This window comes from Vespa crabro, chromosome 4, assembly GCF_910589235.1.
Source record: "Vespa crabro chromosome 4, iyVesCrab1.2, whole genome shotgun sequence".
NCBI lineage: Eukaryota > Metazoa > Arthropoda > Insecta > Hymenoptera > Vespidae > Vespa > Vespa crabro.
In genome coordinates, this window is record NC_060958.1 from 4,618,213 (window position 1) to 4,637,164 (window position 18,952).

The 18,952-nt window shown below is 30.6% G+C and overlaps 2 protein-coding genes and 1 long non-coding RNA gene across 4 annotated transcripts in view; 1 reads left to right on the forward strand and 2 right to left on the reverse strand.

The window, feature by feature from the left end:
• Nucleotides 1-2,193, reverse strand: part of LOC124423662 (odorant receptor 82a-like) — a 4,545-nt gene extending 2,352 nt beyond the window's left edge. Inside the window, exons 1-5 of the mRNA XM_046961650.1 lie at nucleotides 1,731-2,193; nucleotides 1,131-1,416; nucleotides 686-785; nucleotides 159-269; nucleotides 1-97 (exon numbers count right to left, since the gene is read on the reverse strand). The exon at nucleotides 1-97 is cut by the window's left edge and continues 59 nt beyond it. Of these exons, the coding sequence (XP_046817606.1) occupies nucleotides 1-97; nucleotides 159-269; nucleotides 686-785; nucleotides 1,131-1,416; nucleotides 1,731-2,193 (1,057 nt within the window). The remainder of the gene's footprint in view (nucleotides 98-158; nucleotides 270-685; nucleotides 786-1,130; nucleotides 1,417-1,730) is intronic.
• Nucleotides 2,194-3,180: 987 nt separating this feature from the next.
• LOC124423432 (relaxin receptor 1) lies at nucleotides 3,181-9,235 on the forward strand. The gene is made up of 20 exons (XM_046961141.1): nucleotides 3,181-3,502; nucleotides 4,148-4,267; nucleotides 4,374-4,445; nucleotides 4,516-4,618; nucleotides 4,697-4,768; nucleotides 4,861-4,932; nucleotides 5,003-5,146; nucleotides 5,268-5,336; nucleotides 5,424-5,495; nucleotides 5,569-5,640; nucleotides 5,721-5,792; nucleotides 5,989-6,060; nucleotides 6,295-6,366; nucleotides 6,448-6,518; nucleotides 6,590-6,751; nucleotides 7,256-7,401; nucleotides 7,717-7,867; nucleotides 8,198-8,327; nucleotides 8,450-8,640; nucleotides 8,941-9,235. Exons 1-20 carry the CDS (start codon nucleotides 3,415-3,417, stop codon nucleotides 9,189-9,191), a joined length of 2,202 nt encoding a protein of 733 aa, XP_046817097.1. The 5' UTR covers nucleotides 3,181-3,414; the 3' UTR covers nucleotides 9,192-9,235.
• A 57-nt stretch (nucleotides 9,236-9,292) lies between these two features.
• Nucleotides 9,293-17,811, reverse strand: LOC124423436. Of its 2 annotated transcripts, none has more exons than XR_006942084.1 (3): nucleotides 17,619-17,811; nucleotides 17,222-17,402; nucleotides 9,293-9,387 (listed from the first exon to the last, which is right to left on the reverse strand). It is a non-coding gene; the product is annotated as an uncharacterized LOC124423436 (long non-coding RNA). The 2 variants fall into 2 exon arrangements; XR_006942085.1 differs by lacking the exon at nucleotides 9,293-9,387 and adding an exon at nucleotides 16,877-16,961.
• Nucleotides 17,812-18,952: the final 1,141 nt, after the last annotated feature.

Consider the following 18,952-nt stretch of genomic DNA (forward strand, 5'->3'; position numbering starts at 1 on the left):
TTCTCGATCGAGCTATGCAAAACATCATCGAACGTATTTCTTTTGCAGGTAATTCGTACCAATTCGTAAGGTAACAACCCAAATCTATGGCGCTACTCTAAAAATAAAATTGAACTCTGACATTGATCTTGTTCATTTTACTAAGAATGAAAACTCACCTCCTCGATCAAACACTCTCCTAAAAAGCAATAACAAAATGCCAGAAGTATGACTGCACAAGAATATAAGACGAAGTGTACCGTGTTTAGATCCTTACTATTCTCCGACGTCTAAGCATACACATACACACATACATATACAAAAACACAAATGATTTATTAGAAATAATATTTTATAAAATGTAAGTATTCAATAAAATTATTTCTAATAATTCGCAATAATATCACTATTAAATAAAGTTATATATTTCTATTTAATAATATTAAATGTTTTATTAAATGTAAATGTAATGAATTATGTCAGATCGTGGCAGAAATGATTCAAATTTTTAAATTATTCATATTCATTTCTTATTCTATGAATTAATGAAAAGATAGTAATCTTTATAAAACATTATATTACATAAATTTTTAATAAAATAAAACGATATTGATATTCTATAGTTATCAAAATCTATGGTTAGTCATCGAATTTCATTTATTCTATAAATTCTCTGCATATCTATATACAGATTATTGTTAATTACCGTTAGTAATTGATAGACCACAACGCAGAGAGAACATATTAAACCTAATGTCTGCACGAACATTAAAATACTGAAGGCATTTTTTAAAATCATAGCCAACCTGTAATAAAAATATTTAAATCTTCGAAATCCTTCGTTTTAATTTTTCCAAAAAAAAAAACGAACAGTTCTACGATTTCATTTATCTCGTAATTTTCTAAACGAATTAAAAAATGTTTAGAATTTAGAAAAGTGCTCATAGAGGATTGTAATACAATTTGAAAAGAGAAAGAGAGAGAAAGAAGAAAAATAAGAAAGAAAATATATACATCGTCGATGAGGTTTAATCGCCGAAGAAGTAAAAATAAAAATAAATTTAACACGTTTGCTTTATCTTATCGTTCTTTTTTTTTTCTTTTCTTTTCTTTATTTTCTTCTCTTACTCTCTAACAAAATCAAATCTCACCTTACGAGTTCGGCATGTCGATCGATCAGAAGTTTCATTTCGTAATGATACTTTCCCATTTCTAGATTAACGTTTTTCAAACGATTTCCAAGAATCGATAATTGTCCGCATAGATAAAACGTCAAAGTGACGAGAAGACTGTCCGCGCCAGTTGCACCTACGGTTAACAGAGTACTGGCCGGTATCAACCAGATACAGAACATCGCGTACTTACGCACATCTGTCACCTCGTAGACGTAATTTACTTGTACTGGTAACTCATACGGGAGCGTGCAATTATCGAAATCTGTGAAAAACAACAAAGTGAGATTTATATTACTTTCGAAAGATATTCGTGTCGATCATTATCATTGTGTTCTTAATAATCTGTTATTAATCTGTTAATAATTGTGTTAGTAATAATCTTGTGTTCTTAAAAAAAAAAAGAAAGAAAGAAGACAGAATAAAAACTAAGAAATTTAAAGCTAACCACGTTTAATCGAAATCGAATTTATAATATTGATCATTTTTTTAGATCTATAATCACGCGAAAAAGATTCCATTTAACGAGTTTGATGAATATATATATATACATAGATAATATTACAAAAGGAATCTTACTGGAAAAAATACACTCGAAAATTGGTTTGCTGTAAAACAAGGTGGGAACGAAGAAAAGGGACATTGCCGAGGACGTTGTAAACATAGTAGCTGCCATATTATACCAAACAATTCTTTCTCTTTCATTATCCGTTTGATATAATCCTCGTGATATATCTCTCCTGACAATATCCAAGATTGGTAAAACGAGATGCATTTTCCATCGAAACATTAAAGCTTTTAAGATGATCAATATCGTTGGTAAGGAAAGCGTCACATTTCGAAGCGTTTTGTCGAGATCGTGCAAACTTTGAAAAAGTCCAACGAGTTCTAGACTAGTGAATAGGATAACGTAAACTACATAAAAAAAAAATCGGATATCATTAGGATTTTCTGGCCAAAGTCCTGGTAACGTTAGAAGCCTTTTACTCCAGGTCAATACTTCCTCGTCGTAAAAGAATTTCGTGCATTTTTCTATTCTCATATTTTTTGTTTCATTTGTTCGTCTTTTTTCTTCCTTTTTTTTTAATATAATAATGATTTTTTTTTTGTTATATCTATATATACTAAGTAATTAATAAAATTGATTTAAGATTCTAGAGGTACTTTGCTTCTCGAAGGTTGCAGAGAGACTGAAACATTTTTGATGTTTGTCTTAAAAAGAAACCTTCGTCGAAAATAAAGAAAAAAGTATCGATAGGTTGGTACGTCATTATATATGATCGATAAAGTTTCTTTATTAACGAATCGTTTACGTATTCTTGAGTTAGTTTCATACGTCTTCGTGAAGTTATCCGAGTAATAGCCGAATACGAATGAATAGTTTATGCGTCGGCACGAACTAAGAGATTTACACGTGCAATGAAATGTAATTTCTTACAAAAGTTTTTCGTTTCGGAAGAAACGTGCTGTAATAATCGTGAAAGACGGACGATCGTTAAAAGTATCGCGGAAAAATTATTTTCTTATGTTGTAATTCGTGACGAAACATCATCAAATATATGAATAAAATGTTTTCTCGTTTTTACAAATATATACGATTTTGAAAATATATTAAGTTCAACGAATAAATTTAAAGATATTTTACTATTGTCTTCGATAATGATATATTATAAATATAATGATATATTATATATATATATATATATATATAATGATATAGTATATATTATATATATAATATATATATTAAAAAACACACATAACGTTATCTCATATACCGTTATATCTTCTATAGATATAGTGATTAAATGCAACCAATCGAGTTTAAATGTTTACCTTCGGATATAAAGATCGAAAGTGGACAAAGTAGAAAGATTTCTAAACGAAAACTAAAAATAAATTTGTGAAGAAGTGAAAATGCATTATTTTCGATAAAATGATACACACACACATATACATTTAAAATAAAAAATCGTACGATCGATCGATTGACAAAATTTGCAATGAAATCATGCGAATTGTCGAGAAAGGAAGGAGGACTTGCAAGAGGATGAAGAGCGCGTGTGCGTGCGATTTGGAGTTTGCAACGAAGAAACGAATGCAACCAGTGTTATACGGTCTTTTGTCGAGAGCAAATCGTGGAAGAATAAAAATCGGAGAGAATAGTGATAATCAATATCATAGATCGTCTTGATTTTAACGATAAAAAAATTTTCGTGATTGCAAGAATATCTTCAGAGAAAAGTTTTACCATTAGCAAACGATGATATACCGAAGGGTTACAGCTATCGGTGCGTCCTTGATCCTAACTTTCTTCATGCTCTTCTTAATTATGTATTACTTCAATCAAAGTAAGTATAATAATTAATATTTCACATAAATACGAATTACTTTATATTCTTATATAATCTGTTTCATATTTCTCTCTCTCCCTCTCCCTCTTTCCTTCTCGCTTCCTCTTTCTTTCTCTCTCTCTCTCTCTCTCCCTCTTTTGAAAAACATATATAAGAGTTATATGAGATTGCTTTTACGTGTAAAGTGTTTTTCGAGATTTAAAACGTTTCGAACTATTCTCGATTAGATAAAAACACCCCTCAGGACAAAAAGTCTGATGTAATTGTACGATCGATTACTTGAAAAAGCCAGTTAGTAATCAAATGAAACGGAATAATACTGTATTTTAATGATAAAAAATATATTTGACTTAGACACGAATCGAATTCATTTCTATAAATCAATCTTATTAACTTAATTTAATCTTACTTTCTGTAGGATCGACGAATCATTCACAGTCGATTCTTACAACGATGATGGACGGTAAATTGATTAAAAATTGATTTTTTTAAATTGACATTATCTGTTATTATATTGATCAAGAAAAATAATGAGAAATTTAAATACATCATAAGTCGATATTGGTGATCATTTGATTATTAATATACTTAAAAAACTAATGATTTTATTACTCAACTGTATTATTCAAATCCTGATTATAGATAACTGTCCAATCGGTACGTTTCCTTGTCTGAATAGTACAATTTGCAAACCACAAAGTAGTTGGTGTAACGGAGTAAAGGATTGTCCGTATGAAGACGATGAATCAGCTGAGTTGTGTAGTAAGTTGCGATGTAATGAAAAAAAAATAAAACAGAAAGAAAAAGATAATAAAAATAATCACTTTCAATGTCTTTTAACGAGCTAAACAATTCTTTCCCATTACAGTCGATTTAAACGGAGATTGGAGCTGGTTTTCGAAACAGGATAAACTTGGAAAGAATCAGGATAAAGATTGTGGTAATCAATGTTATCTTAGTGAAATTTTCTTTCGTATCATCTATTAACAAAATTAAGTATCTTTTTGTAGAGATCATGAACGTTCCCATAGGATGTATTTACAATCAATGTCATGCGACTTGCAAAGGATATAAAGAAATTCCACGGAATTTGTCGTCGGGAATCGATCAATTGTACGATTTTTTTTCTTCGTTTATTTTATTATTGTATGAAGAAAAAACACATTGAACGCGTCATTTTTTTTTTCCTAGAATTTTAACTAACAATTCCATAAGAAGTATTCCAGCCAATGCACTCACGAGATATACACAGTTACATTTGTTGTAAGTTATTTTTTTTTTATTCTCTGTTTTTTATTATTATTATATTCTAAATTATTTCCATTGTTTTTATCTATATTACGCTCTTTTTATAGGTATCTTGATAATAATGATATAAACGAAATAGAGGAAGAAGCCTTTGTAAATCAAGCAAATTTAATTTGGCTGTAAGTAAAAATCTAGAATTTACAGTTATTAACGATAAAAACTATGTAATAAATATCATCTCTCCACTAGTATCCTATCGGACAATAAATTAAACGTTATCGAAGTTGGCGATTTCGCTGGTCTAATTAATTTGGAAACTCTCAAGGCCAAGGATAATCGATTGGTGGCAGCTGATTTATCCGATTTCGAAAATAGTTCGGCTATGGATTTGATGTAAGTAGGTAATTATATATTATTTAACTTAAATGATTTCAAATATCATAGGTATCTATATCTATATACACACATACATATAAAATTCATAAAAACGAGATCTAAACTATTTGTATTTCAGAGACTTTCGTAAGAATTTTTTAAACACAACCAACTTCGTGCTTCCACGATTGCCGGTTTTAAGAGAAATGTAAGTCTTCGAAGACCCTTTATTAAATTTAATAACTGATAACGATGACTTATACCTCGTTATACGTAGATTAAAGTAACATTGCAGAATGTTGAGTGAGAACCATTTCGAGAGCATCACAGCGGACATGTTTAAGGGTGTGCCTGCTTTACAATCGTTGTAAGTATTATCATTAAACAAATTACTATGTGCCTCTATTAAAACAACAAAAAAAATAAATATTTTTATATAGGAACTTGGAACGTAATCACATAAAGACCATTGATGAGAATGCTTTTAAGAATCTAAAACAACTTCTTGAGCTGTAAGTATTCGAAACATCGTTTTATACCGTCATAATATCATGATATTAATAAATTACAATAAAAAAATGATTTTTTCCAGTAAATTGGCACATAATCACATCATATCTTTGCATTTGAACGTATTTAAAGCCACGATAAATCTCACGAAACTGTAAGTAAACCATATTAAATCCTCTACGTGCCGCAAAGTATTTATTTGTACTTATCCCGGTGTATATTATCGCAAGTTACGATTAAATGTAACGTCACGTATCTTAATCTAATCAAAACAACCTCTTTATGAATTTTCTTGGTCTTAATATTTGTTTTTTCTTTTTAATGGATTATCAAAGCCTTCGTAATTGCAGATTGATCGGTTATAACCCAATCGAGGATTTTTCTATGGATGTGTTGATTCCTTTAATGAATCTACGATCACTGTAAGTTTTATTTCATTTTTATAATTGTTCCTTTTCGAAGTTGGGTATTAGTCAAATTTATTTCATTTTTTCTTCTTTTTCTTCAATTAATCATCTAAATCAAGGCTTCTGAAACAAATCTACCCGAGTTCACTTTAAGATTTTATCTCTCATCTGTTTATAATTACATCCAATTTCGGTTCCAATATCCTGCTTTTTTTTCAAACAAATATTTTTTTATTCTTTTTATTTCAGCGGCGTCCAGGAGATTAATATGGACAATCTAGACAAGGACTCATTCAACGTGTTTAACAATTTGGACTTTATGTACGTTAACTCATATCATTATGAACGTAATTTTATTTCTTTGTTTTGTTTTTATCCTTTTACTTGTTCTTTTTTTTATAGATACTTCAAAAAATTTTATTATTGTATGATGTTTGCATCGAAGGTACAAAAGTGTTCGCCAGCCAGCGACGGTAAGTTACAATTTGCAACAATTAAAAAAAAAAAAACATCATATCTTCATTTATCTGTATTTTGGAAAAAGGTCTTTCGTCGTTGTCGCACTTGCTAGGCACGTCTATGTTGAAGGGTGCAGTCTGGGGAATATCTTGCGTAACTTTCATAGGCAATGCTCTTGTACTTTGGGAACGATTCACTGCGAAGGATGAAAATCGTGTTTTGAGTATCCTGATTAGAAATCTAGCCGGTTCGTAATCAAAATATTTTTACTAAAAATATTATTTGATCATTATCACATCAAATTTAATATGAATTAATAATTTCTCTTTAATATATATATATATATTTTTTATATTATTTTATTTTTTTATATTAAATATTATTATTGTTAAAAATCATTGATGATCTTTCATGACTATGAATAATAATAATTAAAATAGAATATTCTATATATTAATAAATAAAATATATTGAATAGCTATTGATTAGTCCGAATACGATTTCAAACGATGAAATAAATTATTAAAGAAAAAAGAAAAATAAATAAAAGAAAGAAAAAAGAAAAAATTATAATAAAAGGTATGTAACGCTATATGCGTCGGCATAGAATACTATTCTACGCTTCGTGATATTATTAACCGATACGATTTACAACGGCGGCGTAACGATGATCCACCAACGATATGAACCCAACTATAAATCATAGAACCGTTGGCTATAGCAATAGCATTGTGCGTAATCCCTTTTACAGTGTCCGACATGCTGATGGGCGTATACTTGTTCATAATCGCTCTGGTAGACTTGCAGTTCCGTGATAACTACAATAAGGAAGCTAGCTCATGGATGTCCTCTTGGGTGTGCACATTTCTCGGAGTTTTAGCGATGATCTCGTCAGAAGTAAGAACGTCGTAATTCCTATATAAATCTTTCTAAAATAGTTATTTATGAGTAATAACTTTTATCAAAGGTTACCAAGCGATTTTACATTCTTCGTTATTATTGAATTAAAAAGTATACAAATTAAAATAAAGATATAAAGCGTGTGTGCGTGTATATATATATATATATATATATATATATATATATATATATGTAACTATTAAACACTTAATCACATGAAATCCAGATAAAAGACGAAAGAGAAAACAAAGGCACTTTTTTCTCTCAATTAAATAAATATCTAACTAATTAAACTTTGAAACGATCTCTAAGGTATCAGTGCTTATCCTATCGTTTATGTCCGTTGAACGATTCGTACTGATTGCCGCACCGTTGAAAGGTCATCATGCTATGAGGCCACTAACAGCAGCGGCATCAATGATGTTTATATGGATCACCGGTTTTATACTCGCTGTTATTCCAGGTACATAAACACACATATAGTACATGCAATGCTCGTATAGATTATTCGTTGAGATATAATAACTTTATTTTTGTTTCTCTCTTTCTTTTTTATTTTCTTCATGCTTATGACGTACGTAAAATATAATTCGTCGTTTAATTAAATTCTTCGTATATTATTTTTAAAAGGATATTTCTTTTAAGTACCATCTGTTTTGTAATATTATATTATATTATATTAATTATTATCGATTATACTAACTATATAGATATGTCACTTGGAACTAATTGGTGCATCATTGTTCTTATTTCTTTCTAATCAAATAATTTAAATGGTAATAACATTATACAGTTATTCTATGGAGAAACAGCACTAGATTTTACGGGGCAAATGGTATGTGTTTTCCTTTGCACATAGACGATCCTTACTCAATCGGATGGCAATATTCCGCATTCATATTTTTAGGAGTTAACTTGTTGGGGTAAGAGTCGACAATATCCCGTTAGAAAGTAATTCGTTAGTTAATCAACGGAACTCGAGTTTATACGATTTAATCTATTTCGATTAATGATACTCTCATTGAAACCTAATTAAAATACACAGGCTGATAACCATCGGATACGTTTATGCTGGCATGTTTGCAAGCATTTGGAAAACTCGTCACGCAACCCCATTATCAGTTGGCGATATGGAATTTGCTTTAAGATTCTTCTTGATCGTCTTAACGGACGCAACTTGTTGGGCACCGATTATCATTCTGAAAATCTTGGCCATGATGAAATATCCTGTACCAGGTATATATAAACCTATCTCATTTTCTATCATGGTGATATATGTAAAATAGTAATGATAGTGCTTTCATAAGATTCTTTCATTCTCCTTCAGAAAGATTTCTTCAAAAGATATTTTCTCATATACGACGATAATAACAATGATAATATCGTTTTAATATGATATATGAATAGTCATATTCTTGTTGAAAGGAACACAGGACAAAAGTAACGAACTAGGCACTATGATTACTTTCAATTTACTATACCGACATATTTCATCGATCATTTCTAGATCTTCCAAAGATCATGCTTCCTTTCTAGCGGAACTTCACGCCTGGATCGTCGTATTTATAATTCCCGTAAACAGTGCTGTGAATCCTCTCTTGTATACTTTCACAACACCGAAATTTCGTGAAAGATTACTTTATTTCAATTGCTTGAATAAAATAAGAAATTTCGTATCGAGGAAACACTCGTCGCAAGGTTCGTACTCGATTAGAATTGATCAGATCAAAGTAACGAACAGTAACATACATATATCTCATTTAAATAGGATAAGTATACCTCATTAAACTATGAAATTATTTTCTATATAATTATTTTTATTTCTTTCTTTTATTTCTTTCAGAGTCTCAAATGTCTGTTACATTGAGCAGCAAGAATTTAATGTTCTCGATATCGTCGAGTAAGAAGAACGATCCTGAGAAGATACCGCCGTCGTTGGTGATAGTAGAAGATGATTGGAACGATGAGATTATGCGGCATATCCTGAAATAATTTCGTTCTATTTACCATTTTTTTAGCAGATCGTCCGTTACACGCTTAATACCGTTTCATCATGATCCGATCTAATGAGATTTCGGCAAAAATTATAATAATATCCATGGTAGCTACATCCTATAATATATCGTAGAATACAGCTTCTTAGAGTATTAGAAATAAATCAGTATACGCATATAGAGATACGTGCATACATATATAAATAAAATCTTGTCGAACATTCAATAGAAAACTCGAGCTCGTTTCAACCTGACCACGAGGATATCCGCCTACGTGGAGATCGTGCTTTATGCCGTTCATAAAATATTCCAAACGAGGATCGCGAATGCATTTGCGAAATTTATGGCACCGTCTCAGATCTATCGGCGAATCGTGTTCGGCCTGGGACTCCGTTAGAAGCAAAATATACTTGCGAATATTGCCGCTGCCGTCGCCACCGCCACTTGTTATAAGCCCCGTTCCTTTCCCCTTACCATCTCTCCCGCCTCCATTTTCTTTTTCTCTTTTCTGCACAACTACAAGACTCATTATTTTTATCGTTATTGAGAGAAAGGAAAATATCTCTTTTTAAGTGTCGCCTCGATGTATGTCTCTAACTTTTCAACATAGGATAGATTTAATATGTGTTTACACAAACATATATATATATATATATATATATATATATCTTTTTCTCTGTGTAAACATCGTAAATTTATTTCGTATATACTCAAATAAAATTTTGTTGTGTCCGTTTCTATAAATCAAACGAGTGGTTATCTCACAAAGTAGTTTTCCCTTTGAAATTGAATAAAAATCGAATCGATAAGCAGGCAGCGTTGATGAAAAATTATCGACATATTATCGAATAATTGCCTATCGATTCCGTGCTAACGAGCCGGTTAATTCCATTAGTTCTTCAAGTATAGAACTTCGGATCGTTAAGTCCGAAGGTGTAACCCGCTGAAAGCGATCGAAGCCGACGTGGCTGCCATCGTAAATCATCGAGAGACGATAGGAGAAAGAAAAAAAAAAAAGAAAAAAAACTGAAAATCAAAAAGGAAAAAAAATGGTTAGTCTTAAGAATCATCATTCGAGTGACCAATGGTTTCAAGGTAATTTATGGTGGGTGGATATCCAATAAAAGACGCCTGTTAAAACCATTGACAATCGAGATACCCTTTTCAAAGTAATTTTCCAATTCAATGTGGCTGTATAATTATATATAAATACATACATACATATATATATATATATATATATATATATTCTAATATATTACAAGTACGCTATAATATTTTCTATTATCGTAATAAGTCTTTTTAGTATTTCTTTGTGCAACCTTCTGAAGGTCTTCATCTTAAAGTTTCTCATCGAAATCACGATGTAAAGTCGGAAAGAGAGTGAAAGGCCGCTCCAGATCCGTTTGCAGATTCGAGACGAGAATGTTGCGCTAAGAGTGTTCAACGAGAAGGAGGAGGAGGAGGAGGAGGAAGTAGAATGATGATGTCGAAACGCATGCCACCGATTCGTTCATCTTACGACTCGATCATGCAAAAGAATAACTTCTTCTTTGGTATGGTACGAATATAACAAAGAGAGAAAATATTATTATTGCACACATTTACATGTTCATTCGCATGTTATTTATTTTGCTTACGTACCGTTAATTATGAGAATGAGTGGTCTAAATAAGCAAAAGTAAAAAATAAATAAATAAATAAAATATTAGAAACAAATAAATTTAATTTGTCACGAAAAATTTAATATTACCAGTTAATTATATTGACCAATTATATTCTTTTCTTTTATAATTTTTACAGAAAGAATCAAAAAAAAAAGAAAAAGAAAAGATAAATAAATTTAGGAATTAACAGTTTTGTCGCTCGCTTGATCATGCGAATTGATCGCAATAATATTGCACGAAATAAATTATATTCTGATAAAAAAAATATATAAATATATCACTTTCACTTGAATAAGTTGATATTCCTATTAATTCTGTAGAAACGTTGATATTAACAGTATCCCAAGAAGAAGAAGAAGAAGAAAATGAAGAAGAGAGGGTCTCCTGTCGTCTCGAAACGTATATTAGCCGATAAATATTCGGAGAAAGAGAATAAGAGAGAAAGAGAGAAAGAGAGAAAGAGATAGACGCCTACGACGAAGTGTAGGGGTAGCGAAGCGTGACTCGCTGGCAAACACGACCAAAGCCTCTCAGCTTAGAGAATTGATCGCGAGCTAAAGTAAAGCAAATTGACTGGGCGACGTATTAAATACTCTTTAACGGCCGTCCAAACGTTTCCTGGAGAAGATTTTAGAACATTTCAACATGGTTCGTATAACAAACTAAAGAAGAAGAGTCTGTCTGTCGCCAAACACACGAAAAGCATTGGACCGTCGCTCATTAAATCACGTTACCGCGTGCTACTAGTTACGCAGACATATATAGTCGCATACAATCACAAACACACGATTTCCGCATTGTAACTCTTCTCCGAATCTCTCTTTTTCTCTTTCTTTCTTTCTTTCTCTTTTTCTTTCTTTCTTTCTTTTTTCCTTCTTTCTTTCTTTCTCTTTCCCTCTTTCTCTTTTCCTCTTTTTCTCTTTCTCAAGCACGTTGAAATTCGTAGAAGTAGCGAGTTAATTAAACACGAGTTTTTTTCTGGTCCACCACGGAAGACTATGCAAATCGAGTAGTAGGTAAATACGTATGTAGTTACGCTAGTATCGTGAATGAAGCAATATGATAAGATCAATAGTCGTTACCTTTCTAACACTAAGAGGTTAAGAAAGATTACTGGTGAAGAGAAAAAATGTGTAGGTATCTCTTTCTCTCTCTCTCTCTCTCTCTCTCTCTCTCTCTCTCTCTTTCTCTATCGATAGCAATCCAAACGTTTCTTCCTAATCTCCTCCTTATATTTTCAAACGGTATAAATAATTTCTAGGATATTTAAAAAATCTCTTTATAAACCATAATATAAATGTATCTAATATATTTACTTGTTATAATTGTCTCTTCCTCTTCTCCTCTCTCTCTCTCTTTCTCTCACTCTCTTTTTTTTCTTTCTTTTAAAGGTCCGTTATTGTTAATTTAAGTATGTCGAAAAAACATCGAGTAGACTATTAAATCACGTGATATCAGTATCACGATCGAGTTCATTATATTGCGTGGGTGTTTTGAAGAAGATAGCGAACAACAAGGAAAGATATAGAAAGAGAGATAGATACATATACATATATAAATAGTGTTATACAAAGTGGAAATATATATCGTCGTGTTTGGACTCCTGAGAGATTTGTCTTACATTCGGCCAGCGGAAAAACACTAAGGCGGAGGCGGCACAACGTTTTAGCGTGCGCGTTTGAACCGTCCACGGACGGTTAGCCGACGCGGAACGGTATTCGAATGCATTTGGATAATTTAGCCAGAGAACGAATGGAGCCCTAACAATAGGTTTTCAAGTCCGCTTATCGTGTTAGATCGGACAAGCCGAACCTCTCTCGCGTGGCACGCCATGCTACGGTTTTATAAGCTTTGCTATACACCCTGGAGAAAGTACTCGATTATATCGAGCAAAGATCAACTATGACCTCAAACGGCAGCCTCGCGCGTCGTGAAATCATATAAATCGAAAAAAAAAGAAAAAGGAAAAGAAAAGAAAAGCTTCACAAAGCTTGGAGCAAAACGGTACTTCGATTTAAATACTTTTAAAAGAATCTTCCAATTATTACAATAATTTAGAAAATGTCGAAATTTTATTCCATTATTTGTTATAGAATAATTTTCATAAAAATAAAAAAAATAAAAAAGGAGGGAAGAAAATATAATGAAATCAAATAAAAAAGAAAAAGAATTTGTTTGAATAACGTTATTGAAACGATCATTTTTATTTCCGACGTATTATTCCAAAAACAAAAGAAATCTATTTCAATATAAATTAATATACTTACGTATATCTCTCTATATATATAGAGGATATATACCGATTTATTCGATTTACTCTCGTGCTCGGACGTATTCTATAGTGCGTTTTATTGGAAAGGGGCAAGGCCGATCGGTTCAAAGACCAGCTTGCCGCACGATTTCATTATCGATCGTGACATTTTGCTTCCTCCTCTCGATTCACTTCTCTTCATAGCATATAGCTAGCGACGTTCCTTTTGTAAAAGTCTCGATACTCGAAGAAGAAGAAACAAAAAAGAAGAAGAAGAAGAAGTAAAGGAGAACTCGAGGACATAAAACATCGAGCTACATATCTCGATTCTTAGACATAAGAAGGGAGCGTTCGTAAATCGGCAATAACGATTCACCGATTAGACGTCCGACAAAAAAGGGACACTATCGATCCACCCTCTCTCAATCGTTTATAAAACATTAACGATCTCACGATGGATTCCTCGAGCGAAAGTCTCCTAGTCGTGATCTCGACTCGATCGACGAACACCGCCTTGAAATTCTGGAAGCGTGCCGACTCCCTCCAGCACTTAAATCACACAATTGTTCCGCTCGAATGCTTTCCAGGTTCTTTGAAATTGCTGTCTGATAGTTATCGATCGTTCTATGTCATAATATGCCGCGGAAACTGCTTTCGGCGTTTTTTTAATATCAAGAAGAGACACCCTTCTTTTTATCATGATCTGACATTTTAATATAAATGTGTTGAAATATATATATATACATATATATATATATATATTTACATATATACATATACAGTAGAATATATATATCTATATTAAATGTATCATGTTTCAATTTAAAAAGATTTAATACTAGATTCTGCTTGACTTTTTTTTATAGATAGTTATTTATTTATAGACAGATATATTGTCTCGACAAGAATAAGAGAAATCGATCGATAGTTACTACCGAGTACGACTTCGTAGTGAATGGACTAAAAAAAAAAAATTTCCTTCGTAACGAGTTTTAAAAAGATGGAAAAATATATATATATATATATATATATATATAATATCGATTACACAATATCGATACACTCTGTCGATTTGGTACACCTTCTCTTGAAGGAAAATAAAAAAAATCCAAAAAATAAAAACTAAGAAAAAAGAAAAAAAAATCATGAAAAATGTCAAACGACGGTGGCAATCATCGAAACGAGAAAAATCTACAAAGGACAAGTCGCACACGCTTGAACCCGATTTACAAGTCGGAATTGTAGGTTAGCTTTATATCATAGTCTCGAAATGATTGCTTTCGAACGGTAGAAACGAAGGCGCGTGCCATGTTTCTCGAAGACCATGGGTTTCATGTTGTATTTTATTCAATACCGAAACCATTCGATCCGATCGAATCGATTCGAAATGATTTCTACCGCGACGATTCCGAGGATAGCCTCCAGTCGTAGATAATATTCCTTTATACGATCGATCGTTGGTTATTGTCATGATTTCTATTCGATATGATCTCGAAACGAGAATAGAGAAAGAAAGAAGGATAAGATTTGTAGATATGCATAAAAGGAAATCTTATAAATCAGGAATAATATTTCCATGCGACTTCGTGGGAATTATAGCACTTATATTTTCATTTGACTTCAATTTAATTTTAATAAAAATAATTTCAATGTATCTACGTACGCATGTATGTATGTATATATATATTAAAAAAAATTTATATTTGTTATTTGTGTAATGATATGTTTTATTTTAAACTTTTTCGTTTATTTTTTTTTCTTTTTGTCCATATGACCCTAATCGTACTGTATCTAAAAAAGTTTTTATATCTCGATAGGAAATCACGAAGGAAGGGATGAAATCAGCGCTAACTCAGCAAAACGCGAACGTAATCTTCCTTCCCACGATTACTAAGAATAAAAATTCTTTTGAATCGAAGTCACGCGAACAAGTGACGCGTACTGACTGGAATGGACCAAGACATGCGGGTTTTACGTCTCTTCTTCGTCTTGAAGACACGAATCTCAGACGATAATGCAAAGAATAAATTTAAATCGAAGTCGATAGAAAATCTGTAATACTTTGTATTACTATTACTCATTATTATTATTATTATTATTATTATTATTATTATTATTATTATTATTATTATTATTAGTTATAATAGTAGTAGTAGTAGTAGTAGTAGTAATAATAGTAGTAGTAATAGTAGTAATAATAATAGTAGTAGTAGTAGTAGTAGTAGTAGTAGTAGTAGTAATAATAGTAGTAGTAGTAGTGGTATTTTTATAATTAAAGCGAAGTTATATAAGAATGTATTTAATTTTTTTTTTAATTTTATAAGATGCGTAATTTAAGTGACTGTAGATCCGTAAAAAAATGTAATAAATATTGTAAGTTTCATTTCAATAGTTTATAGAGAAAAATTCGTTTTTTCTTAATGATGATTTATATATCAATAATTAATATTTATCGTAATATCCTCTAATCCTTTTTTAATTTTATAATACCCAATATATATATATATATATATATATATATATATATATATATATATATATATGTATATATATATACATATTTATATATATACATGCATATATACATATTTATATATATACATGCATATATACATATTTATATATATATATATATATATATATATATATGTACATGTATATTTATATGTATACATATATGTATGTGTATATATGTATATCATATATATACATTATATAGAATATATATAAAATATATATTATATTGTATATATATATATAAAAATAATTAATATTTTTTAGAATATCGTCCATATCCTTATTTAAAATATAATCTTAACTATTTAGTTATATTAAAACGAACGAAACCGAAGGACAATCGATTTTCTACGTGGTAATCTTCATTTATCCGTGCTTCCAGGCGATCCTTTTATAGATTCGACGTCCGTAATCGAATTAAACGGAAGACCGTGACGATCTCGATCGACGCGAGCAAGAGAACACTTTACCAAAGGCTTCTTCTTTCTTTAAGGATACGAAAGGAGAAGGAAGAGAAGGATAAGAACGAAGAGGAGGAAGGGAAAGAACGAGAGCGTATATCGGGTGCGCACATCCAGCCATTACCTTCTATTACGTTGCATTACGTTTCATTACGCGCTCGAAGGAACATCGGGAGGCGTTCGCAAGATCCAAAGGAGGAAACAGGTAATGAGAGGATCACCGGCATCCTGCCGATAATAATTGCTTTCATTGTGGATACATTGATATGAGAGATGGAGTCTATCTACCGGGTGAGATGATCGTAGGATACGCGATAAACGCTCTTATAGATTATAATATAGATATTTCTTTTCTTCTTTTTTTCCTCTTCGACGATTTTTATATTAATTTTCTTAAATATACAATGTGATCATCATTCTTCAACGTGCTTCAGAATTTATTTTATTTTCTAATAACAATTCTATATTGTTTAGATTATCAAACATGTTACGAATTGTATTATTACTCTACTTTAATATTAAATATTTATTAATTTATGTTAATAAATTTTATTAATAATTCGTGAAAGAAATAACAAGAATGTACGACGAGATGGAAAAAAAAATATTGTCCCTTACTTGCGCTTCAATGGCTTCGTTTCTTTTTGAAAAGAAGACAATACTTTACCTACAAATATCAAAGTAAAAAGCCTGAACTCTTCAATGAATACATATATAATATAACATATATGCATACATATATATAAACATATAAATATACGTCGAAAGACATATAATATATATTATATATGTCTCGATATATCATATTGTATATATGTCTACATATATAAAACTCATATATATATAACATTTTTATGAACGTTAACGTGTTATACGTTTATGTGAATGTAAGTGTGAATAAGAGAGTTCTTTTTTTTGATCGCCTACCTTGATATTGAAAGCAGAGATTTTTTCCAAGAAATTATATAAGTCAGTAGGCTAATACTTCTTCTGAGAATTTATATAGGTCAATGCTGCCCACTGTCTATTCTTTGTCTTCTCCTCCTCTTTTTCTTCCTTCTTCTTTTTCTTTTAGAGAAATAAGTCGTACATTTTTGACGATTCCCAACTATAACCGAGTTGATATTATTAATTATACACACACACACACACATATATATATATATATATATTATAATTAAATATTTAAATATAATAAATTGTAGAAAAGAAATATGCAAACATGCTTCCGAACATTAATGACAAAGTATGAAATTTTATGAATTGAATAAAATAGCACACAGTACACGAGAAATATTTTTAATTTAATAGAAATAATGTTTACCTTTTCGTACGTGTAAGTCTATCTTCTGTTAAAGATATACTGACATTGAGATCAATAGTACTCGACATATAAATATTCGCAATAAGCTGCCTTCGGAATTCTAAGAAATTTTTCGACCGATAAAGTAATCAAAACAATAGTTTGTTTGGGTTCTCTTTAGCCTTGAACTATACTTGAACGTTCGGCTTTTAATCTTATAATACAAACGATATATTTGGCAGGTTAAATATTTCTCTTAGAACGTCTGCAAATTTCTTTCTTTATAATTTTCTACGACAATTAAATATAAGTTTAGTTTATCATCATTTATATTACACATATATTTTATTTAATAGTTCGATATATATGTACGTATACGAATTTAGAAATATTTGTAGACAGATATGCATAGATTCATATGTATTGTATATACATACGTATCAATACTTTGTATATAGATAATCCTTATGAAATTTTTCAAATAATAATTTATATTTGAAAAATACCTGTGAAATTCAGCTTACACCGATACAGCGATGATCGCATTGTATATTTTTTTCTTCATATCTTATTTTATATTTGTTTTTACATAATATAGAATATACAATTAGATTTAAAACTCAATTAAATTCATAACGTGCTAAGAGTATTAATGTTAACGAATTGTTTATATGTTATGATATTATGATTATCCGTTCTAAGAAATTCGTTTCTTGGTAAGAGAATGTAAACAAAAATTATTAGAACGTTTGACGTAGTCGGTTAAGAAGGAGAGGGTGACCTTTTCAGTGCAATACGATATCTGTTCATGATAACACTCTTAGCTTTCCCGTAAAGGTAGTAAGAAATATTACTTACATAATTATATATGATATATGAGTATGTACATATATTCTATATTGCGTATTTAATTAAACAATCAAATAATAAAATCAAATTTGATTACAGTCTTATATGTTCTATTATATAGGTAGATTGGAACGTGAAAGAGGATATGTAAATTAGACAAGATTTTACGCTTAACCTTGATTTCAACTCGACACTCTCTTTCCTCTTATTTTAACGTTCTATTTGAAAGTATAAACATCTCTCTAAGACGTGTAAAAATTCGTTTCTTTATTGAAATTTTCTATATTCTTTATTAAGATTTTTACTATTACGTGCGACCATAGTCGTTTGCCACGAAATGTTCTTTATATATATATATATATTATATTACGATCGATTTTAATCTCCAGGTAACTGATAACTGATTTATCGGTAGTGTGTATGCAGCCGTTGTCGATGTATCCAATTTTCGTTCATATCATTTGTCCATTTTTTTTCTTTTTTCTTCGTTTTTTTTTAACAAAAAT